We start from the raw sequence: 25,570 nt of genomic DNA on the forward strand, positions 1-25,570 counted from the left end.
TCCAAAATAACCTTTTAAAACTTTTTCAGATATTTCAGGTAAAAACACACACACGAATCTGAACTTTAATCTTGTTGAACATAATGTAAAGGTTAACTTTTTGTTGCAGCTGTATTTGTATGTGTTTTGGAGAGGTATGAGAGGGATAACTGTATTACTGAAGGAATTTGGGAGCTGGTCCTACATCCTTTTTCCTGTTTTCTTGTTGTTTTATTTTTTCATTGCTTCCCTGCATCTGAAGTAAATAAGATTATTTTCTTCAATGTCATTTCTAGGGCCTAAAACATTTTATTTAGTCTTAATATTACTGCTCTCAAACCTATACAAGAATACTGAAGGAATTCAGATGGACCAGGAATTTTGAAAGAAGTAGCTATAGCTGTCCAAGGCTTCCTGTCTTATGAGGCACTACAGTTTGGGTATTTTTTTTTTTTTCCTGGGCAGCACATTTTGGGTTTCTCCTGATCTAGGAGGACTGGTTGTACAGATGAGCTTGATGTAGTTAAGTTTTTTGTTTTCTACAACTATCAAAATATGAAAAGGGCCATACAGAAAATATATTTTTTTTAATGATTCATTCGTTAATCTTTTTTTTTCTTTTTCTTTTTTTTTTTTTCCCCCTCCCTAATACTACTAGTAAGGATTTGTAGTAGCTTAACGCTTCTGGGCAGGACAGCGTGTGTGATTCATTAGTCTGAGGAGCTGAATAACCGCAGTCTAACTCAGAGTTTGCTGGGAGGAACAGACTTTCACTGTTTTGTGGCTTTGGGACAGTTGCAGGGTTCTGTCTAAGCCTGAAATGGGGGATGAGTGCAGGGCTTCATGTGCAGCTTGCAGAATGACAGGCAGTGTCTCAGCCTGTTACTGTAATTACTGGAGAAAATTTGCAGATAGGGAATAATGAGTAAGTCTTCTGTTGGCAACTTGTGCACTGTGGAGAGGGATAACTGAGACTATAGGTGACTTCTTGGCGTGTAAGAATCTTACATTGCTATTTGGCACTTTGGGTAAAGTGGATAAAATGACCACAGCACACATACCCTGGAAAAATTATGTGAAGACCTGCCCTGTTAAAGTCAGCAGTAGAATGTCTGGCTTCTTAATTTGTTCTCATTTTGATTTAATTTATTCAGATGCCATTTTGTTGCATGTATGAAAAAGGTCGTTTTTTTTTTTTTTTTATACTAAATAGTGCAACATACAGAGGTTTTACATCAGACTTGATAAATGAGTTTTATGCAGTTTCCACTGATGTTCTACCACTGTTAAAGTATCTAGATGTGGTTATGGAACATTCTTCATCCTCACTTTTGTAAGGTTTTGTGTCTGTGTTCTCCAAAGCAGTCAGTTTGGGTGCTTTTCATGCATAATCCCATCAGTTTTGTTTGGGTAACCTCTGTCAGAACCTGAAATTCGAAATACGTTTATTCTCTAAGAATGATTTGCTAAAGTTAGGCTGTAATGTGTTCCATATGCTCGAGACACTTGTTTTCTTAACATTCATTAAAAAAGGACTGCATTTAGCTGCATTCCAAGTCTGAAGTGTAACCTTAGGTTTTTAGGGAAAGCTTGGATATTCTAAAAGAACAATTATTGAACATCTATTAGGAGTTGGCTCGGGTAGCTTCTTGCTGCTAGGTAACTACTCACCTACAGAAAGGAATTGATAATTGAATTAATAATGTGCATTTTGGCTTCTAGAGAGCGTATTGTGGCCAGTGCAGTGAAAGGATATGGGGTCTCGGAAGGCAAGGCTACAAGTGTATCAACTGCAAATTGTTGGTCCATAAACGTTGTCATATATTTGTTCCACTGACCTGCAAAAGGCATATGGTAAGTTTGTCTTCTGTATAGAGCAAAGATGTTTCATGTGTCCTGTGTCCGGGTTTGTAGCTCTGCACATTAATTCAGTAATTCTGGGGGTGGTTGCAGGTTTATAACACTTGGTGGTATTGGGTTTGTCCGTGGAGGACAAGCCTTTGGGTTGTGAGCAACAGAGACAGAGAAAAGAAAACTTGTGATATGATTTAAGTGTGAGCAAGCTTGAATTTGAGTTTTCCAGTAGGCACATCGTATTTTACAGATTGTCACTGACAACCTTCGCCTTTGTTCCTTTTAGCCTATGGGAACGTTTTAAGCACGGAGGCACTTGTGTGGTTTTTGCACTACTCGCAAGAAGGCTCGTTGCTTCCACGCTCTTGCCACCTCAGTTTCTCCGGTGCTGTTCTCATCCTCTGCATTTCCCTCCTACATCCCAGTGGCAATGCTGGTGTCTTTCCTAGGCTTTAAATGTTAATCTGTATCCCTGAATTTTAGCCCTTCCCCATACCCATCACAGACTATAACCAGTGTCTCACTGGTGTTGCATCATGTTTTTTTTCTAACTCAAAACTGAAACCAGTATTTTTCTTTGTTGACCTTGCATGTGACTTCCCTTGACATCACTACATTATTTATGCATGTTGCTGTACCTACTGGCACAGTCCTTCCATGTCTCATTGAGTTGTGAATGAGACCAGTGTCCAAATGTGCTATAAAACTATTTAGCATTGTAATCTTTACCAATTTATGCAATACCCTTGCATAATGAGTGACAATTCATGTTTTTTAAACAGGGAAGAAGTAGATCGGCTGTGTGACATCATGCTGAGGTGTTTACTTTGTTGCTGTTCCATGTGAAACAGACTCAGAAGTCTGAAACGGAATTAAAGTTTGAACTTTGCAGTAAAATATTTTAATCTTTTAGAAGACAGCTAAACCTGTTGTAGTTGCAGAGAATGATTGACATAGCATTTACACCTTTGGTGGGCTGTTTTTTATAATGCATTACAAAATGTTAATATTTGGAAGTACTTTCTACAAAATGCAGTTTTCATACTGGAAGATACCAATGGAAGGTTCTTGGGTCGTGGTTATACGACGAGGCATGCTCACTTGGAAGCGCCTACATAAATCAATGTTTCTTTCCTATATAACTTCTGTATTTTGCAAGGATTCGGTCATGCCTTCCCAGGAGCCTCAGTTAGATGATAAAAATGATGAAGTTGACCTCCCTTCAGAAGAAACTGATGGAAGTGAGTACTTTCTTAGTCAGCTGGAATTCATGTGTTTCCACATCTGGAGGCTCAGTTTCCATTCCACCTGATTGGGTGTTGGGTTTTTTTTTTAAGTATACTTCGGATTAGCTTGTTAGGGACTCAAATACAATAAATGTACTTCTGGAGCATATCATTTGGTTCAGTTTCATCCTGAATTCATGTGCTCTGAAACCATTCCAGAATGTGAAGTTAAGCATGGAGCAATTGGCAACAATAGATTCACTTTTTTAAAACAAACAAAAAAACCCTGAACTTCAGATCCAAATATGACGCTAGTATAAGTGCATCCTCAGACTTTATTCCTTAATTCTATGCAGTTTGGAGTAGTCTTTTTCTAGGTTAATATTTTTGATCGTTTAACCTGTTTTATTTTAAGGGCCCATTTATCATACTCATTCTCCAGAGTCACTCTGGCCTCTGTCGGGTACTGTTGTGAGCTCAGAGGTTCATTGATGAATTTCTCTCTGACTCTGAGTTGGTACCCTTAGGACCTGCTGTCAGGATTACAAGAATAAAGTGAAAAAATTTGATCAACTGTCCCATAGTATGTAAAACAAACTGCTGACCCTAAGCCACTAAATCATCTTTCCATTTATTAATTTTAAAAATTATTTCTAATAAAGACCTTAACCTCACTATTTGTTTAATTTCTTTTCCAGTTCCCTACATTCCTTCAAACAGGAAACATGACACCATTAAAGATGACTCTGAGGTATGTTTCAAAAATATTTTTGTGATTCACATTTATACACTCTTAATCATACAGAATTTTATAAAACAGCTAGTTATTTGAACTAGTTTTTCTGCTACCTTTTAAAGAAGTCTGGGTTTGCTTTGTGAAAAATGATTATTTTTTTAAAAGCTTTTTTGTTGGATTTTTCCAATTTCTTCTGTATACAGCTCTTATCCCAATCATGATCGGAGAGACTTTTTTTCTCCCCTCCATTCATGTTGGAACAACAGTGATTTAGCAGGAGGTTTGACTTTATTGCTTCTTGCAATAAATGGTGGCTTTGACATTGTCTTGTCTGCTCTCTCTAATGGATGTACACCCTTTGTCACCCTCAGGCCACCTCTACAGCCTGTCCCTATGAAAGTTGGTTCAGTCTGATAATTAACTACCCAGCTCTCTGAGATGTTTCATATAAATACCAACTAATAATTTATAGATAGCTCCTACAGCTCCTTTGGAAATACAAGTAGAATAACATATACTTAAAACTGTTTTTTCAGCTCTTTTGTAGGCGGTCTGACACAATCTCTGCATGCCAAGAATGTTATTCCCTTAAAGCAGTTTGAAAAATCTCAATACGCTTTAATCCTAAAGGGCTTCATGACATTTCTTTTAAAAATGCTTCTGGCAGATTTAAAATAAATAGGATGCACTCTGCAGAGCCCTGGCACTTAGTTTGATATCCCACTTTTAAAAAGCCTGCACGTTTTTTCCTCTACATCCACTACAATACTTGTCACTGCCTTTTTTTCACACTTGAGTAGTTGCTGCTCTTGGGTCAGTGACTGTCTTATTTTCAGTCATGTGTCTTGAGATTTTTGTCTTAAATTCAGAGACAAAAGGGTATAAACTTAAAACACATCAGAGAATTTTAATTCCTATCTAAAATCGGTGACTTCTGCTATGATTAGTGCTCAGGTAGATAATGTTTGTATTTAAATTTTGATAAGTGCTGTTTACTCAAACTGACCTGAATTACGCTGCTCTGATTTTTCCCACCTTGCTTTTGAGCTTTACTAAGATAACTTAAGGTATCCTACAGAGAGGAAGTGGCATTCTGGGAGCTTTGTTGACGAGAATCTTTAAGCTCAGAGCAATCTCTTCTAATAGCAGTCAATCCTAGATCAAGATTCTTTATATAAATACTTTCCATAGTTCAGCAGAATGCTGATCTGTCTACAAGTACAGTAGGATGAGGTCAGATAAAAATAGGCCACAGAAGTATGTCAAAGCACTGTATATATTGGTAAAACATGAAATGTCAAATGTTGCTGCATTTGTCTAGTTGAGCTGCTTGATCTTCAGTCTCAGGTGTTCACGTCTAACTCCAGCAGACACTCAAGATAATATTTATCTTTTTAAATAATGGATTTTAAAGTAACATTCTTTGTAGTGGAATATTTCCTGCAAATTTGCACATTTGAGGAATTGACATTTACTTCTATATGGTCCCAGGCACCTATTACAAACTTTTTCATTAAAACTGTAGTGAACTTAATATAGACAGCTGTTGCCTAAACTGAAACCAAGACGGGTATTTTCATTAGCAAATTATTGTTTTGTTATCCATCATCTTTTTAGATAGCCTTTATTCATTTGTATTACAGTATCTGTTAGAATGAAAGATGCTCTTTAGTTAGTGCAAAGGATAATTTTACAAGACCTGTGGTTGAAGAATTTGAAAAAAAACCTCATTTCTTAAGGCATTGCCTTCTGCTTTCCGGTAGGGAATATTTAAATGATTCATCAAACTACTGCCTTGAAAAACACAGTAACGTTTAGCATGAGCGAAACCAACACCAAGCAAACATTTCTAAACAAATATGTTTCAGTCAGCCATTCTGATCTGTGTGCCAGTAACAATGGCAAGCAAACTCAGCAAATTCTGTCCAGCGCTTAAAGACCTCTTTGCTTTAATAATTACTTGTTATGAAAATGTCTTCTGTTTCTTTTTATACAGGATATCAAACCAGTCATTGATGGAATGGATGGAATTAAGATTTCTCAGGGGCTTGGATTACAGGACTTTGATTTAATCAGAGTTATCGGACGTGGAAGTTATGCCAAAGTTCTTTTAGTTCGGTTAAAAAAGAATGATCAAATTTACGCTATGAAAGTTGTGAAAAAAGAATTGGTCCATGATGATGAGGTAAAAGTCTGTTAACTGTATTCTGTTACATTTTGTAAAAACTTAGTGCGCTTTAACAAAAAACGTTAGACAGCGTTTCTGTAATCGAAGTTTTACTGACTTTTGAACTCATTTGTCAGCAACTGTCTGCATGAAGCACCAAGATGAAAGCTGAGAGATATCTCCCTTATTTTAATACCGGTTAATACTTATTAATAGGTTTAGGAGAATGCATGTGAAAAATATTCCAGCCTGGATGTGCTAATCTGTAAGTGATGAGTTAAATAGGGTGCAATTTGGGCACTTAATTTTGAAAGAAAACAAAGATGTTTCCCAAGGCTAGTGAATGTAGCTGCAAAGTATTATCTGTATTTCAGAATAGGAGTTGAAACTGTGTTCCTAGAGTTACTATTATAGAGCTTATGTGTAAGTGACACAGTACTCTCGAGTGGTTTTTTTCCATGGGTTTAAAAAAAAATTATGCTACTACCATTTGAGGTCACTGTGGTTTAACTGACTTGTAAAAAAAAAAAAAAATTATCTGCCATAGAAATTAGTGCAGCTTTTCTTGATTATTTTCAAAATCCCGTTGAAATATTTTTGATACAGGATCTCAAATGCACAAGTTTGGGATGGGCAGGGAGAGAGGAAAAAAAAAACCCAACAAAACAAACCACAAACCAAACCCAACCCTTTGTCGTCTTCCTGTAAGAGTCACGCTTCTTGAAAAGTATAGATTTTATATCTATTCTGTTTTTTTTCTTTCATAAATATGATGAATCAATCCCAGAAAGCAAGGAAGGCAGGTTTGAACCACCTACAGTGGCATGAGCCTTGAACCTGCTGTGTTGAGCAGTGGAATGGGGCCGGGTAGCTGGAACACGTGTGGTCAGAGCACAGCCCCGATACCCCAGGGGAGTACCTGACAGAGCCATAACCAGTGCTGTCAGATCCTGGCTGTACTGGAACACTGGTGTTGATGGTGGGGCTCATAAATACGGCACCATTAGGTGTTTGAGGAATAAAGTAATGCGGTGTCATCCTTATGGGTGGAATCCTAAACACAAAAAAAATAGAGATGGATGATCAGTCTCACCTCATAGGGAATATCTTCTATAGCTGGTCTTAAAATAGTGGATTTTTCAAACAGAATGCAATTTTTAGGCTGATGATATATTCATTTTATGCTGTTAGAAAGACTGCATTTCCTGAAAGTAAAATGTTGGCGGGGGGGGGTAGTTTCAATCAGTTTCTCTGGCTGCCATCTTTGTCATCGTTCCAGAGGCTGGGGTTAGGGGAGCAAAGTTGTCCAGCTCTTCTAAATAGCTTGGCTTCCTCATTTATTTGATGGTTCTTTTTATGATCAAATATTAGACTCCTGTGTGATTTATTTACTGTGTTTTTTAACATGTATTTTTTACAAGAAGATAGAAATTAAAAAACCAAAAAGATTACTTAATGAGTTACACAGTTGTTACTGAGAATCAGGGGTAGATGAGAAAGTCTTTCTTCAGTAGTGGCTCTCATAGATAATTACATAAAAGATAGAGCTAATTGTTTTTTCTTGCCTGTAAGATAGGCTGTATAATGAAATTCTGGGAATTGGTAGGAAATTCACTGGATTCTGTAAATGCATGAGATACTGCAAGTAATGGAAATTTCACCTACTAAGTGTTTCATGAAGAAAGAAAATTAATTACACAGCAAGTATCAGTATGTTTAAATAAGCTACTGCCTTCCAGGTAATAGTTGATATTGGAGAGAAGCAAAGATCCTTTTCTAAATGAGATTGAAGCAAATTAAATACTTGGACTTTTCCTATTAAATTTTTTTAAGCTTAATGTTGCTAACAATAGTGCACTAGTGTAATGCCAGTCTACCAATACACAAGTGCCATGATGAAGGGGTTAGTTTAAAGACTCTCAAAGAAGAGAAGCTCATTCAGTGAAAACAAAAAGAAGTGGACATGTTTATCCTATTCAAAACTGAATTTTTGTCTCATGTTTTGGACCCAGGTTTACCCTTCCAAGATGTTATGTCTTCGGGAGTATCTGAACATAAAACCTTAACGGATTTATTTAATTTTATAGTGACATTTCTTGATTTCCTTTGAGGCTCTAGTTTCACTAACTATCCTTGACAGGAACTCCTGGTTTCTCAGGACCTGCTGTCTCCAGATTGGTCAGAAAGCTGAAAATATCTGTTGGAAATGAAGAATTTTTACAAAATTATATTCCTAGTTTATTGGCAGGGTATTGAGTGTTTGCAGGGTAGAACATGATTGCATGAAGAGTGAACATCTACTGCTAAAACCAGTGGTCTGTAAGGTTTCAATTTTGTATGGTTATATGAAAAATTATTAAATGCTTTGTTATGACAGATCAAATTTTGCAGTGTTATGCTAGTGTCATTCAAATTTTGATATGTTGTTATTATATGGTATTGCACTGGGTATTCAGGACTTCTCACTGTTGAAGTATTAAAGGTAGTCTGTGATATTTTTTAAGAATTAATTTAGTTGGACAAACTAATTTGGTCGCGGTAGTTTCATTGAATTAATTTTGAGTTTCAGATGAGAAAATTTAAGTTTGGTTTAGTTGAACCTTTTAAAAACGGGAGATTTGCATTGCTTGTGTTACTGGTATGAGTTGCTTCAGCAGCCTTAGGATCATTTATCTAAGATAATTGAATTTATTTCTACGAAGCAGTATGAGCAGTGTATCAAATATTGCAGATGTATATTTTTTTAAATGGCTTAAATTGTGTGTAGACTTTTTGAAATGGTTAAGAAACTTCTGAATATATAATTGAATTACTGTTTTATAACTTCCTCCAGATTTTAGGAGGGTTTGTCTTTCTGAAGAGCATATGTAACAATGATGGTATATGTAAGGGAGTGTAGATGTTCACAATTTCTTTTCTGGGAATACCCACAGTGGTTATCCAGCAGGAGTTCTGATTGTTCAATTACTCTATTTCAGGATATTGATTGGGTACAGACAGAGAAACATGTGTTTGAACAGGCATCCAGTAACCCATTCCTAGTTGGTTTACATTCATGCTTTCAAACAACAAGTCGGTAAGAAAGATCTGAAATTATTTTGTTTTGAAAATCTTGATCATTTGTACTAACTGCTTCTCATAAAGCAAACATAACCACTGCCATCACATAGTCAGTAGTTTTTGGAAGGAAGCATTAGCGTTGTCAGGGATTTGCTACTACAGCAAAGCCAGTTCTAAGCAGGGCAGCTTAGCCAGTGTGGTTGGAGTAAAAGGCAGGGATTTCCAGGGCCAGGTCTGAGCGAGAAGATGAACGAGGATGAGGAGGAACCGTACACTGTCTTCCTGAGCCCAGGCCGTGGGGCTTCGGGAATAGGAGGATGCTTGTGGGTTAAAACAGCTTTCTAAGAGACGCTTTATAATGCCTGATTCTGCTGAGCAGGGCCAAATTGGTTCTCAGAGGGCCAAACTGTAGTTCTCTGTTCTTCAAAATAGCCTAAGAGTTGGGCTGCTCAGTCATAAAAGTTTTTAATAATAACTAAAAAACCTACATGTGTATAAGGTATTTTTACCCATGAGGCCTATGAGCCCGTAGCACATATTGAAGTATGTGATTTTTTTTTTATTATTTGAAAAAGTGCTTAATAAACTCTTAGCTACTTTGAAATACCTTTTTTTTTTTTTGTCCTTGTGTTCACAATCCTAAATGGATTATTTACTTCTTATTTTACAATTAGAATATGAAGAAAATCAAGAACAATTTTCATGCCCATGTTTATCTGTGTCACTGGGGAATTTGGATGGGGGGGATTTGTGGGTTGTTGGGGGGTTTTCGTTCTCCCAGGCACCTGTTTACTGTTATATTTCCATGCCTGGTGCCATATATATCATAATCAGAAGATAAGTCATTCTATCGGGCTTACTCAAACGGCATGCGGTGTAGAGTGCCAACAGTTTTAAGAAGTTTTCATGGATTATCTAGTCACTTTTCCTTAAGAATAATCCCCTGTTCATTAGTGTGAAGCCATGCACTGTACTGTTTCTTCAGTCCCCAGACTTTCAAGCCCTTAATGGTTACATGTACAGGAAATAGCTATGTTTTCCCTGCTAGGAAAATGCTAAGGTAAAGGAGGTAAAGAAGTTGTGTGAAGAGTCTTCTGAAGGTACATGGACTATTTTGGAGCAGGGAGAAAGAACAATCTCCAAAGGTGACTGACTAATCTGACCAAAAGAACTTTGGCTTGCAGACATGGGGTGGGGGGGAAATAAAAATCTTTAGACAACTAACAAACTGTTGTGAAAGGCCCTTTAAGTTAAACGAGTGTTCACAAACACCTTCTCACCAAATAGTAAGTAGTATTGAAGATCCGATATAAAAATCCAAGTGGTTTGGGAGGGTGAAGTGTTGAGAATGAGATTTCTTGTAAATATTGGAAACAGGAACAAGGTCTGAGTCAGTAATAGAAAGATCCTTTCCATGCCACTTCAGTAGTTACACTGGCATAGCAGAGGAGCAGAAGTAGGGGAAAAAAAAAAAAAATACACCGTAGTCCAAGCTTTCTCTGTTCCTGTTGTATCTTTAGGAGTCCTGTTTTTCCAGCCTAGCTTCTCCTTGCAGTGAAACTATAGTTTTTTTGTTTGTAACTTCAGCCGTTTGCCATGGATATAGCCATGATGTCACGAATTGGCAGTTGGGTTACAGCTGTAGTGTTACAAAATCACACTAATGACCTCATGACAGGAACAAAGATGAGCACGAAACTGATTTCCAGTGACTGAATGTATCAGCATCAGATTGTGTTAACTGGCCCAAAGAAAACAAGTTGTAATATGAGAAGAGTTGGTGTAAAAGTGTACTAAGTGGGGGGGAAAGTTGCAAAAGAACGTGTTCTTTCTCCTAAATTTATATTATTATTATTTATAATAATTTAAACTAAATTTTTAAGACAAAATGTGTACTTAAAGATGCTAACCAGTGCTAAATGTAGGTGTTTACATTGTTACAGATACTAGCGATGCTTTTATTATTTTAATAAAATATGTGCCTTGGGCTTGCCCAGAATTGCCAGATAAGTGTCTTGTAAAGATGGCAACGATCTGAAAGAGAAGGTTTGAGTAAATCCTTCTAACAACAGCAAGGACTACCAGCATTCACACACTTAGGTGCTTGAACGTGACTTGACACCAGGAACATTAAATTGCAGGTTCTGAGTGGTGGTAAAACGTTGGAAGCTTCTAAGTAGGGTAGGAAAGTTGGAAGCGAAAAAATATCAGGAATGCTGTAACAAAATAGTTAACTGCCACGAGTATTTTGTTTATTGTTGATTTAATTTAGTTTAGTGTTTATATTCTTGTGGGGAAGCCACTGGAAGACTTACAATAATTTTTTCCTGGTTTACCTTTTAAGTGTTTAACACTTGAAGTGTTTCAAATGAAGACTCCTCCTCAAAGAGGGGGGCGGGGGAAATCATCTTTAATTGCTACCGGTTAGAATGGTCTGAGAGACTGGAGCACGTGTTTTCCAAACGGCATGGTTTCCAGTGTGTGTATATATGGAAGGGAGCTTCCAACTCCTGGAAACTTAGGTGTATAAGGAAATGCTGCCTCCAGGGACGGCTGCAACCCTCGGAAAAAACTCTGGCTCGGCATGTTTCTGTCCTTGGCAGCATTGCCTGGATCATGTTTTCCCAAGGATGGAACCTTTCCTGCAGACCGTAGTACAAGTCTTTTTATATGCCTGATTCCACCTATATTTCTTTCTTCTACTGACTTTTCTCTTGATTATTTTGAGAAGACCGTTTCAAAAACTTGCTCTGCGGAGGAAATAATAAGCCTTGGCACTGCAGCCTTTCTGTGCCCAGATCTTCCATTTAGTGAATGTGCTGTGTCGAGAGTGACACAAGTGGGTCTTTTACATGTTCTTTTAATTCATGTTTTTCTACAAAGGTCTTGGCAAAGTCAAGGGAGGCTGGGATTGCATTATCTGTTCTGTTAGCTCACCCAGTTTAGTTTTCATCTCTAATAAATAATGGACATACATGAATTGAGTCTCCCGGTCCTCAAATTCTTTAGTCTCAGTCTATACAAATAAAACAGAACTCTTTCTTTTTTTTTTTTTTTTCTTTCTTCTAGTAATGACAGTATGTTCCTTAACAGAATATCAGGAAGAGTTCAGTGATGATCATAGGGTTTAATAGAAGTAATTTTGTATGTGTATATTAATAAGATGCTAGATCATGTAACGTTAATTGGAAAAACAATGATTGTGTCATGCTATTCAGATAAAACCTTTTTTTTAAAGTAAATTTGGGTTACATTCCTCTTATTGAGTCTTATGTCATCTTGCTTGCAGTAGATCAGTTTGAGCTTTACAGGAACTGAAATGGCACAAACAGCAAGTCTCACAGTTTGGTATTAATATTGCAGATCCTATAGTACCTTAATTATTGCCAGATACTCATTAATTATTATGATGAAGTAATGTTTTTAAATAGTGACCTTCTATTGGCAAAACTGTATCAAAAATACAAATGAGAATTTTCAAATTTTGCCCATGTAGAAACTTCGTTGGCTAAGTTGTATATAAACTATATTTCATCTGCAAAGCTCTTCAGATTCGACGCTGCAGCTTTGCTGTTAAAAAAAGAACAATATTTAGTCAAGCAGAGTAACAGTTTAATAATTATTACATCAGGGTAAATCTGTGTCAGAATTAGTAAGAAAGGCTTGATTTTAAATTGATGCATCTTTTAAAGTATCTTTTTAAATCTTAAAACCTTTAAGTAACCAGCATTGTTTCAGGCAGGCTCTTTTTTTTTTTCCAGTCAATCAGAAGTTGCTATTCAAAGCAGTGCACTCCCTGAGAAAATGATATACTGTGGAATTTTGTTCCATAAAAGTCAAAAGGATCAACATCTTTGAATAAGAGAGAGTCATGCAACCGTGTTTGTTGTTAATGTCTTTTTCAAATGAATGACAATTTAACCTTTTTTTGGATAAACTTTCATTTTTGCCACATGTCATCTTCTAGCATACTTCCATGATTTTGCTGCTATTTCTAAGCAATTTTTAAAGCAGGCTCTATATTGTTAATGCTTAGGGTTTGGGTTTTTTCCACATCTATCGCCGAGTGAGTCCCTCATTATATCAGGCAAACGCTGTTGTCTTCTGTACTGTTTAAATAGTTCTGCAGATTTCATGCTGAAATGTGTGCAGCTGCCTCTCCTCTGCGTTTAGTCTGTTATTTAAATAAATATGATCCTGCATTATATGGATCAAATAAGTACTCTTTTTTTTTTTTTACCCCTCTTAAATAGTTTCTGTAGCTATAAGAAATTTAAAAGTCTAATTGAAGTGTAGAAGTGAAAAGGCTAAGAATAGGTTTTCTTGAGAATTTCCTTGGAATCTATTAATTGTATTATATACTTTCAGATTGTTTCTTGTCATAGAGTATGTAAATGGGGGAGATCTTATGTTTCATATGCAACGACAAAGGAAACTTCCCGAAGAACATGCAAGGTACGTCACTAACACCGTTATAGTGCTTTTTCTTGTGTTGTGGCTGTTGAATGTTGTATGAAATATTTTCTGGACTTTATTCCATAAAAGAATCTGAATAGCAAAGAAAGAATGAGAGGTTGATTGGGAAGTTTAGGATGTACTGCCCTGGGAAGAAACGTTTCAATTTTTTTTTTAAGGATATGTATTTTTTTTTAAAGAAAGCAAATATTTCATCAGCAGTTAGTTATTCCTGTTTACTTCTGTTTATTGCATCATATTTAAGTAATGCTTCTTTGATCTGTTGATAGAAGATGCAAACAACTTATTTTGTCCTTATGTTGAATTAACGAAGTTTTGATAGGAGAAGATGAAAAATCTGGTTTGTGTGGCTTTACACAAAGTCTCATTTAAATTCTTCATTAGCTGAAAATACAAATGTTCTGTGTCACACTTGGAATTTTCAGAAAAAAAATGGGTAGGATAAATCATAAATATTTTAATGAGTAGAATGAAAAAATACTTCCCCATGTTTAATTTAAGGAATGTTTTTGCACTGTACAAGATCAGTGTCCTTATGAATAAATCTTGTGATGCTCTAAGAACAGATTTTTTTAATTGCACAAAGTTTTTTGTACAATCTTAATGCTAAAAGGACTTTTCTCCTTTTTAAATTCAGGTTTTATGCTGCTGAAATTTGTATTGCTCTAAACTTCCTACATGAAAGAGGCATAATCTACAGAGATTTAAAACTAGACAATGTTCTTTTAGATGCAGAGGGTCATATCAAATTAACAGATTATGGCATGTGCAAGGTAGGATTTTTCTTAACTTTCTTTTGTCACTTTGTTACTCAATAGTTTACCTCTCTGGTTATGCTTTTTAGTCAAATACATTGTTATGTTAATGCTAGTGTTACTGAGCCCAGAATTTGGTTGTAGAATAGGAACTTTATGCTGAAAAATGACGGAAGAATAGAACCACGTTTGTCTTTTTTTTTTTTTTTCTGCATTTCAAGTTATGTGGCTCATTTGGGGGGACAAAAGTTTAGCCTGTTGACCAAGTTGGTTTGTCTTATCTATTTAAGTTTCCTGTGCGACCCAAGTTAGAAGATTTGTCTGTTAGACAAATATGTTTTTAAAATTGTTTTTTCCATCTCTGTAAGTGTGCTCCTGTGAACATGAGTTGCCTGTTATTGACCCCCAGGGGTTCTCTGCTATCTCAGTTCTTAGGCTGGGAACTTTGGCACTGAGGGGCAGTTTGGAGAGCGCTTCAAAGCACCTGGCAAAGCGTAGCATGTACTTCATGTGAGCAGGGGAAGGCAAGAAAACATCACTAGAAAATACGAGTATAGAAAATACTAAATTTAGAACTTCAGTGGGTAAAGTTGGAATGCCAGGTGTGAGGGAGTGGTTGTAATCTGACAAGAATTCTGCTCTCCCCTTAGAGCTGATGATTTGACCTCAGGTCTCCTTGTTATTGCCCCACTGTTCCTGTCTAGTCTGTGAAACGAGAGTCCTGTCTAATTCTTGGTGAGAATAAGTTCCTGAAGCCAAAATTGCAGCTGGCATTGTGTTGCTTTTTAAAAGCCCAAGAATTGAGTAGATAATGCTAATTTTTTTACTGAGTTTATTTGAGAACGTGGTTAAGGCAAGTTATGGTGATGTGATGAGGAAAGCTTGTCTTATTCCCTCCATAGAACAGATATTTCACCAATTTCTAAGAACGCTGTACTAGAGTATTTCTCCACTGTCAAAATGCCCAGGCTGTGGGGCCTCACTTGGAATGCAGCAGTTATGTAAAAGTTGGATTCTTTTCCTAAAAATAGAAAGGATTTTTCCCAACATCTATTTGAAATGGACTTCCAAATTGATTTTGATCTGAAACTTTTTTTTAAAATGTATCTGTAAATAGTAAGCAAAACGTTGTTACAAATGTGTTGTGACTTGGTTTCATACAATTCACTTGCTGAAGATAAGCTGTGAAGTCATATGCCAGCTTTGAGCACTAGGAGTATTTATTTTGCTCTAGCGTTGCCTTTTTTGAAAGGAAGGTCTTTAGACTCGAAGTAACTTGACTTTGTAAGTCTAATTAAGGGAAATTCCAGGAAAAGGAGGTCAGCTTTTAATTTATGAAATTATTTATGCATGTAGGAAGGTTTGGGCCCTGGTGACACTACAAGCACTTTCTGTGGGACACCAAATTATATTGCACCAGAGATCCTCAGAGGAGAAGAATATGGTAAGTTGTGTCTAAACAATTTGTAGTTACAATAAAACACAAAACAAAGTTCTAGTTGTAGGTTGGTTCAAATACAGTTATCTTTAGATTTCCATGTTTTTGTCATATGTTGAAAAAACTGAATGCATATTGTAGTTTATTTTTTTTCTGAAATAAGGTTCTTTTTGGTTTTCTTTTGCAACCACTTCTTTTAAATCACACCTAGCCTGAAAAATAAGTATTGAATGATAGCATACCAAAACTAAGTCCACTTTTTGAAGAGCTTGACAGCACGGCTGCTGTCCTGCAGACAAGGTTATAGAATGCTGAAAGAGTTACTACTCATACAGAAGTCAGAAGGATGAGAGTGTGTGTTTTTCACCAGGGTGGGTAGTTGTGAACTGATTTGATCAATAGGTTGAATCTGTCATTTAGTTAGAAGATAACAAAATGTTCAACTTGAGTTTTAAAATAAAAGCTGAAAAATTTCAGCTTAAATAGCTGGTATTTCATTGAAGCCTTGCTGTCTGGCAGACACCTGCAAACTCCTGTAAAGGTTACAGTGGTGATCCCAATTCAGAAAACTCTCTCAAGTTTCATGCAGTGATTGTGTAAATCATGATGTCTGCAGCTTCAGGGAAAGTAGAGAATTTCAGTGCTTTGTAGAACCAAGGGCATTAATATTCATTTATATGAGAGAGAGCACCTAAATTCAAGGAGTCTTGGCTGAAAATTTGCTCTGCAAACACCCACAGGGTTCAGCGTGGACTGGTGGGCTCTCGGTGTGTTGATGTTTGAGATGATGGCAGGAAGGTCTCCGTTTGATATTATTACTGACAATCCAGACATGAACACTGAAGATTACCTCTTCCAAGGTATAGTAATTTTGATTATTGTTTTTCTTTTTGTTCTCAGGGGGAAAAATAATGGAAATTAGCAGTTCCAGTAGGACAGTTAGGTTTTCCTTTTCCATTGTTACTCTGTAGCTGCCTGTAGATCTACTGTGAATAAAGGGACCAAGTATTTCCAGTTCTTCATCCCAGGGGTTTGTTTTGGTGAAGTCAGATAAAACGGTCAGGAATTATGAAGCTGCTCTCAGACAGTGAAATTTTTTTTCTTTTAGAAGTCTGCAGTTCAGAAATAACAGACAGAAATTGTATGCAATGGTGTCTTTGTTAGAAGGAAATCCACAGGCCAAGAATGCATTTTTAAAATCGGTGCTACGTGAGGGGATAGGAGGATCTTTCTTGACTAAAACATATCAACCTGTAGTCTAGCTCCAGATAACTTTCTTTTTTAAACTTCTGATGAAATTAATATAACTTTTTTTTTAATAGTTTTACCCTTCAGGAGTAGTGATGTATTGAATTTTTCTAGACCGTAGTAGTGATACTTGCCATATTTAGTACAACAGAAACTGTAACAGTTTGGGGAATTGTGAGGCTGCCCACTCCCGAATATGCAGAATCATCCTTTAAACTAGTTACTGCAGTTATGTAACAGGATTTGCCATGGTTGTCTTGACGAGACTAATATTAAATCAGTTACTGTTTAAAAACCAAACTTTTCCATATGCTGAGAACACTGAAAAAGTTTCATTCCCTGTCTGTACAGTAAACAATAGAAAAAGATAATGAAGCTAACAGCTCTTTTAAGAAATCTTTGAAATGTCCTTATAACGGTGCCTTGAATTATTGTAGCTCCTTTTGTTTACATTAGTTTAAATAATTCCACCGTATATTCCCATTTTCCAAGTGGTAACAGATTGAAATAATACAGTGTTTTATGGAAATCATGGTCAATGTCATAAAACAAAACCCAATATTGCTGTTTTTAAACCTGTTTTTAAACCTGCAACAGTTATTCTTGAGAAGCCAATCCGGATTCCAAGGTTTCTTTCTGTCAAGGCTTCCCATGTGTTAAAAGGATTTTTAAACAAGGTAAATAACATTCTCTTATTTTTAGCATCTAAGATCTGGAAGTCAGAGCTTGCTGTTGAAAGCAATACAGTTAAGAAGTTAATCTGCTTACTATTAAGAAAATCTGTAAAACCTTGGTATCCTGTCTGTTAAAAAAAAAAAAAACCAAAACCTTCTTAGTGGCTAATTTACTGAGGGAATTCCACAGCACAAACTTGATTTAAAAGCCTGCAACTAGTTGGAAAAAATAACTATAGGTTTGTTCATACAGTCTTTTCTGTAATAGTTATTACTCATTTAATTAAGCTGATGGAAATCTGTAGAACCATTATTATTTTTAATGGAGAAAAGAAGCATATGAATTATACATTACTAAATAAATCTTATTTTTTTTAAGAAGTTGTAAAATATATAAAGATGAAATTCCAAACAAACTTCATAAGAAGAAAAAAGAACAAAACCAGCCCTAAGATATCTTAGCAGCAGTTTGCGTAGTCATAGGGAATGCTGGAGTCGGGGGTGGGGGCTTTTGACAGACCCGGGCTGTAACTGAATTGAAGAATGTGACACAACTTTCTGTTTTCCCCAGGATCCCAAAGAAAGGCTTGGTTGTCAGCCTCAGACAGGATTTTCTGATATCAAGTCTCACACGTTTTTCCGCAGCATAGACTGGGATCTGGTAAAAACAATTACTTCTGTTTATATGTGTTCAAAGTAGCAGATTCTTTAATTGTGTGCCTGTGTAACAACCCCATTAAAAACAGTGAAGTACAGTTTCTGTAAATGTAAAAGCTGGTTTGCTTTTTAGAAGTGATGGAGAAACTAAACTTCCTTTCATGGCCATAATGGGAGCAAGCTTTGTTTCATAATGAATTTCAAAACTCTTAAGAATGGTTACAACTTCTGGGTATCTGTTATAAAACACAGGATGGATTTTAAGGAAAAAAAAAAAAACAAACAACATATTAAGGCATTGGTGGAACCATTTATTCCTTGGTTTCTACTTGTAGATTCTGTGAACTCATGCGCTGGGTTCTGCTGCTATAAAACTTACCCAGCAATCACCCAAGGTGCCTGCAGTTGTAGTGTGAAGGACTGCCCAGGTTTCTCGGGGCAGAATTCAGTGCCTTATTGTCCTGAAGGGTGGTCACTTCATCTAGCCCTGTAGATGCTTTACTGCCGCCTCGAGTTCTGCTGAACAGACCAGCAAAGGCAGCCTGTTGGATGCTGTTCCAGTGCTGCTCTGGTGGTGATCAGAACCTTCCTGCCTTAGCAGGAGGGTCAGCAGTTGGTTAACACAGGCACAGGCTGGGTAAAGTGTCATGAAACCAGTTTAGATAGTCATGGAGGATGAGGTGCTTCAGATACATGAAGCATTTGTAATCAACTTGAGTAGATTTAAAAAAAACCAAACCAGACTGTATCAACAAATTCCATAATTTTGATAATAAGTAGGATTATTCAGGTAGGTAATGGGGTTTAGTGACATGAGTAGGTGTTAGTAGAATCGGGTGCTTTTTTCTTAAGGATGTGGCTTGAAAGCAGCGTGGTTATTTAAAATGATTCTCCGAGGATTACTTTCAGGTTTTCTTACTGCTGGTGTGAGGAAAGCTTTCAGTTCATGGTAGAGGGGATGATTTGCGTTTCAGTGGTTTTGCAAGTGTAAAATTTTATTGAAACTGTAGTCTATCAAAAGCTTCTGCTACATGTAATTGTGCCTCCTTCTGTCTTCATGGTAGAAAACTACCCCAGAAATGACATTGTTGTTTTTATTGACACTTGAGCCATAAAACAAGTCAGGAATGTTGCTTTATCAGCATTACTTTTTTTTTTTTTTAATACCTCATTGAATGGTGAAAAAATATGCACATAATATTTTCCTAGGACTAGGAAGTCTATAGGAAGTGTAGAAACAAGCAGGTGCAGTGCCTGTCATGACATGAAAGGGCTTTGGAGGAGGAGAGAGAACTGCGTGATCACATTTTCCCTCTGAAGCCCGCTGCTCAGACCTTCACTGGTAGCACTCTTCAGGGAAGACATTCGCTACACGATGAGCCAGTGGTTTAAAATACCTGGTGTTTACAGCATTATTCATACTATGAAGGCTGTCTTTGGTTTTGTCGGACGTCCGTTGTTTTGGTCTCTCCCTTAAGCCCAAGTGCATTTTTGATGTTAGCTGCCTCGTGGTGCTACAGTGCAACTTGTGTGAGTTTGTGGAGAGTATAAACGTGACGTAGTGCAGGGTTTCTGTTCTGTTTTGCAGAGGTTTTTGAGAGAGGGAAAGAGAAGACTGTGGGATTTGTATTTTGTGTATTTGTATAAGGAACTTGTAATTGGTACTACTTGATCAACATTTATGCTGGTTTATATTTTGTTTTTTTTTTACCTATTTTTTTTGGCTGAAAGCTTTGATATTACTATTTAAAAAAACTAATAGAGTTAGGTGGTTGTGATGATGTGATTAGGATGATGCTGCTTAGGAGGATCTAAAATGTCAGATAAATTTTAAGCTAACTTTCTAATAAGAGTGTTGGGAAATATATTCAGGAGAAAATGAAAAAATATATGGAAATTTTTTTGAGTTATTAGACTTTTGTTTGAAATGCAGATCATGAGTAGCAAAGATTTTGACTTAAAAGCTTTTCCAAAACTTTTCAAGTTGAAACACAAGGAAGCAAGAGGCTAATGTTGACTAAAAATTTTTTGAAGCTTGAGTTAAGTGGAAAAATAAATAATGGTAAAGCGAACACATATACCATAAACGTTTTTTTTCCTAGTGTTAGTCATTCGAGCTGTGTGTGGCACAGCTAAGAACATTTTAGATTACTTGCTTGGCATGTAGGATGGCTTAACAGCATCCAGGGAAGTAGCAAGACAACCTTTTTTTTATCTTTTTTTTTTTTTTTCCAGAACATGAAGTCTATTCTTACCGTAGTGCCTTTTTTCATGGAGTTTATCCATTATATGCTGAAAAAAGAACTACAAAGCCATGGCTACTGTTAGCTGTGTATAGAAGCACTAAGGTTTTTTTGTAGAGCTGTACCAACATGTTTTTTTCACTTCTTTCCTCAAATTAAAGGCTGCAGGTTCACGATATGGTTTATTTAAGAGTGCTTTTATGCTTTACTGAGTACAACATAAAAGAGGCAGTCTGATGTTAGCATCATGCTGAATGCCTTGCTGTTGAAATGTTAATGCATGGCTAGGACTGACTCATAATGACAATCTTACCGCCCTCCTTCAATTTTTAAATATTCATTTTGTTGTTTCTTTCACGCTGCCATTCTTGCTTGGGAGGAGCTAATTTTTGTCTTCCTTACAACTTTCCTTTCATGATGCTTTCGAAGACCTGGTAGCTGATGGGATGTTGATGTATTGATTCACTACCCAGTTAGTTTCATGATTTCCTCATGTGTCCATCTGTACTCAGCATGCTCTTGTCTCAAACCTGGAATGCAGGATTCTTCTGTGATAGATCATCTTCTGGTTGTTTGTGCTATGCCAAACATAATGAGATGTCCTGGCCCTGAAACCAGGTTTCCTACCCACGTTGGTACTGTAATCATTTTGGTAACTACTGTTCACTTACATTATGCCTATCTGGGTTGGTTGTGGTTTTTTTTTGAGTTAGGTTATGGACATTGTAGCTGTGGCTGGTTTTTAACTGACCATAAATTTTAGAATTCAAATGTTGGTATCTGCTGCTACAAATTAGACTACGTGACAGATTTTTGTCTCCACTGCTGTGGTAGTAAGACTTTTGGGTTAAAGGCTAATTCAAGTTGGCTACTCGCTCTGTATAAATGTGTTGAGTTAATCTGGCATGAGTTTCTCTTCCTGTTAAATATGATCAGTACCTTTCCCATACCTGTACGTTTATATTCCTAAACGGCGAGTTTTACTTGTTATACTCTTACATGCTCTGCAACTCTGTAGAACATTAAACTAGAAATCTAAGTATTAAGATCTAAATTACAATTGTGATTTTTATTTATGCCTTATTCAGAAATAAGTCTCCTAATTGTGCACAAATGCAGTTCCTCAGGAAGAAAAGTAAATATACCGCGTTAACTCTTGTGTTGCAGCGGTAAGCGTCTGTGTGGGAAATTTTCACTTCTGAGTGGAATCTACCAAGTTAGAGAGAACTTAAATAACTGAATTATTTAGGGACTTCTATTTCTAAAAGCAGAGCACTAATTGTATTGGTGTCTGTGCCTGGCTTGTAATGTATGTTACTCAGGTATTTTGACATTTGTCTCCAACAGCATATAATGTAGATTAATTTGTAGAGTGCTTTTTGTTAATTATTACAGAAAATGTTGCTATAGTAACTTATTTCTGTTTGGAGTATGCAGTTTTGTTATTTGTGTAAATTTGGCTTTTGTTGTTCGTGTTGTCTTGAAACACAGAGATGCCTTCCCTTTTTTTCCTACGAAACGGACCAATAATACACCAGATTAAGAATTGGGGAACAAGTACAGTTTGTGTAAACTTTTTTCTTTTAAATGGGAGAAATCTACTGGTGACACTGAATAATTTATTTTGAAAGTGACAGTAGTTTATATATAGTCCATAGGAATGACCAGGAGGATTAAGAAGATTCTTACACCAAATGGCAGCAAAAGGGTTGTTCTGGGAAATGTACAACTTGCTCGTTTTATTTGGCGTGTTCTGGGGAGAACACGTGGATGACACACAGACTTGATAGCTGAAGCAGGTTACTGTGACTGCTGTGCAGCAGGGCAGAGGCCTCTGCAAAATGCAGTTGAACCTGATTAATATGCAGTGGTGTGATAGGTGTCGTGTTCCTCGGGGTAGCTGGAGAACCTTCTTCAGAAAAGGCCTTCAAAAGAACCTTAATGAAATGGAAAAGTATTCAGTGTGTAGCCAGATACAGCTAAGGAGTGTGAAGGATCTGCAAGATCTGTGAGAGAATTTGCAGATCTTCGTGTAGAAGATGAACTCTTTTCGGTGTGTTCCATCCAGACCTGCAGAGAGGCTGGAACCAAGGAGTCAGCTGACCAGGTACACCAGGAGGGTTCACAGGAGGAACAGTCTCTGGTCAAGAGTAAAGCTGGAAAAGGGAGCAAGGCTTTTGGCATCAGAGCTGCTCTCGGATGACAGTTGACCATCACCCGTTGCCTTAGAGTGCTGCCCCTGCGCTCAGAAGGCTGGACCAAAAAAATCTGCCCTTGCACTTCTAGGGCAGGGAAATGGGGGGGGGAGGTTTTTGATGAGTTTCTCTAATTCAAAGATTGAGAACTTTCCAGACAAATCTTAAAAATGCAATTTCAGTTATGATCAAAATGCATTTTCCTATTTTCTGGTTCGTTTCAGCCATTTTTACCCTTAATAGTATAAGCCCTCAAAAACATACCACCACATTAATTAGGGAACCAGAGAAGTCAGAGTTGATTTTTTTTATCTTGGGCAGTGATCAGTGATGGACTCGTGGTAAGGGATCAGGAAGAAAAATGGTCCTTCATTTCTTCAGGAATTCTGACAAAACATACATGACTTCTTTTATATGACAACAAAATTGTTAAAATTTACTCATCATAAACATACCATTTTCATATAGCTTTGAGGGCTTTTGAACTGTAATTAATATTGCCCTATATCATTGGAAAGTTAGTCATACTAACTTTGTCTTTTTACAGCAGTTAAACAGTTAAACTTTACTGAGGTTTTAGTCTCCTATTTCTTGGTTTAATGGACAATAAAACGCTGAACTGCAGTTAAGCAGGTAGTTTAAGTACCATCAATCACTGTGAAAATGCATTTTACTGAATTGGTTGTAATTATGAATTAGGATATGATGAATGTGATCCACATGTGAATACCCTGAGGATGGAATTTAACCAGGAATGAAGCACGACAGAACTAAAAAAGATCCTTAATTGTGGTGGCTTGTCAAAAGGTTTTGGAGGAATTTTTAATTACGGTTAAAATCTCTGCAAGCTGTGTATCTTCTGTACATTTTACGGAACGTCTTTTCACAACTGTAAAAGCGTACAGATGGGGTGATTTTTACCTGTGATAGCACTCCTTTAAGTAATGATTGGAAAATAAGCTAGTTTTCTATTCTCTGCAGAAAGTATGAAATTGCTCCATCTTCTTGTCACCAACTCTCCTGTATCTGCAGTGAAGAGCCACTGCTTTGCTGCCTCACGCTGTTCTGGAAATGCCTTCACACAAGTTCCAAATTTGTTTGGCCACACTGAAGCAGACACCGTTTCTTGAAAGAAAACAGGACTACGATTTGGATCTGTAGGGAAAAACAGGCTAAATAAAGGAGTACACAAGCTGAACCTTTTCTGAAATTTATCCAGGAAAAGCTCCGATACCTCCCTACAGATGAAAGGGCTTGCTTCTTTAAAGAGTTTTCTTTCTCCCTAGGCACCCTGAATAATAAAGTATATATCCTACGCAAAAGCATGCTGGGACAGATTAGTCACCCGTGTTTTTTAGCAACATAGATCTATACTTTAAAAGGAGAAAGCATAATGGAAGCTTCATTGGAACAGTGTGGAGGTCTGAATTGTAAATTGTACATACATTTCCTTTCTCATCTCAGGAGAGAGATTGTCAAAAGATCGAGCTGTGTAAATTGTTCATTCTCAGTGGTACTAGAAGACCCTCACGATCTCTGAATTTGTTACTGAATTTCTTGCACTCTGAACAGACTGTTCTGTGTCGTTTGTGGAGTTCTGTTCCTGCCTTACTGGGAGCAAAGAAGGCTGAATATGTCAACATGAGAATATTACATTTCTCGTTGCACAAAAGTTAGTACTTTCCATAAGCCAAAGTAGATACTGTATGTTGGTGAGACAGATGTCCTAATGGGAAGTTGTAACCTCAGTCTGTGTTGGAAATTCAGTAATGTATTTAAAAAAAAACAAACCAGAGGGAGGGTAAGGATGTGTATGTATCTATAGAAGGTTGTGGTTTTTTTGTGGTGTTAGGGTGTTTTAGGTTGACATCAAAAGTAGAAAAGTCTGGAAATTGCTGGTAGACTGCTGGAAATAGTGTAGAAAGTGATTGGAAACCTAAACAGTGCGAATCACTTGAATCTCAGAAGACAACCTTAGGTACAGCATGGCTGATGAGATCGTTTGGCTTCAATCAGTGGAAGATAATGCAGACACGGCGCGAGCTGCAGTGCTACTGTTTCTTTCCCATGGATCTTGCCTTACTGGCAACTTCAGCGTCATGAACATTAACAGCAAGTTGGGCTTTGCTTTTGCATGAGCAGATACCAAGCGATGCTTCAAAACAATTAAGAGTTACAACTGGTACTGAATGTTATCTAGCATTTCAAAAGATGGTGAAACACAAAGAGGATTATCTGCTGCTATTCTGGCAAAAGGCAGGTAGTGGTTGGCTAGTCTGATGAATGTTTTAAATGAAAACTGAAATCTTAGTACTAACCCGTGTATTAAAACAGGCGTGTTGCTTTGCCGTTTAATACTGTTCTCACTGAGGTTGTGTTGCACGAAAACAAATTGTGATTTTCGATTTTTCCCTTAGTGTCATTAGGTCTCTTCCAAAGGGAGTGTTGAATGTTGATTTTCTATCTGCTGTTTCTCTAGAGGAGCGGTGACCTCCAGTGGCCAGCCAGGCCAACCCAAAGTGTATATACCTCGTAGGCCATAGCAGATCAGTGGTGTCATGACCAGGTCTGGTAGCCTGTCTCTACCAAAGCCAATACCAGGAGCTTCAGAGGAAGGTAAAAATGGTTCCAAATGCTCCTAGCCTGCAATGCTTCTCACACAGATAACTAACTTCCTTCTGATTCATACAGTGCTCAATTCTGTGCCCTGTAGGATGAGTGTTGATATAGATCGTATAGACATACAGCTCAAAAATAAGTCAGAAAAATCTATAATGTGATTTTTAACTACAGTTTTCAAGCGCAAACCTCTGTGGTGATAAATTCCTTAACAAGGGGAATTCAGTGGATTATACTTCCTAT

The 25,570-nt window shown here is 37.0% G+C and overlaps 1 protein-coding gene across 3 annotated transcripts in view; it reads left to right on the plus strand.

Moving 5' to 3' along the window:
* PRKCZ (protein kinase C zeta) overlaps positions 1 to 25,570 on the plus strand; it is a 67,772-nt gene that overhangs the window by 32,864 nt on the left and 9,338 nt on the right. For all 3 annotated transcript variants that reach the window (XM_026862532.1, XM_026862534.1, XM_026862533.1), the window contains 11 exons: positions 1,702 to 1,833; positions 2,993 to 3,074; positions 3,758 to 3,810; positions 5,792 to 5,980; positions 8,941 to 9,038; positions 13,391 to 13,477; positions 14,136 to 14,271; positions 15,610 to 15,697; positions 16,432 to 16,551; positions 17,537 to 17,616; positions 18,185 to 18,274. In XM_026862532.1, the coding sequence (XP_026718333.1) occupies positions 1,702 to 1,833; positions 2,993 to 3,074; positions 3,758 to 3,810; positions 5,792 to 5,980; positions 8,941 to 9,038; positions 13,391 to 13,477; positions 14,136 to 14,271; positions 15,610 to 15,697; positions 16,432 to 16,551; positions 17,537 to 17,616; positions 18,185 to 18,274 (1,155 nt within the window). The remainder of the gene's footprint in view (positions 1 to 1,701; positions 1,834 to 2,992; positions 3,075 to 3,757; positions 3,811 to 5,791; positions 5,981 to 8,940; positions 9,039 to 13,390; positions 13,478 to 14,135; positions 14,272 to 15,609; positions 15,698 to 16,431; positions 16,552 to 17,536; positions 17,617 to 18,184; positions 18,275 to 25,570) is intronic.

The sequence above is a fragment of the Athene cunicularia genome (genome assembly GCF_003259725.1).
Source record: "Athene cunicularia isolate RWA chromosome 21 unlocalized genomic scaffold, athCun1 chr21_part1, whole genome shotgun sequence".
Classification (NCBI taxonomy): domain Eukaryota; kingdom Metazoa; phylum Chordata; class Aves; order Strigiformes; family Strigidae; genus Athene; species Athene cunicularia.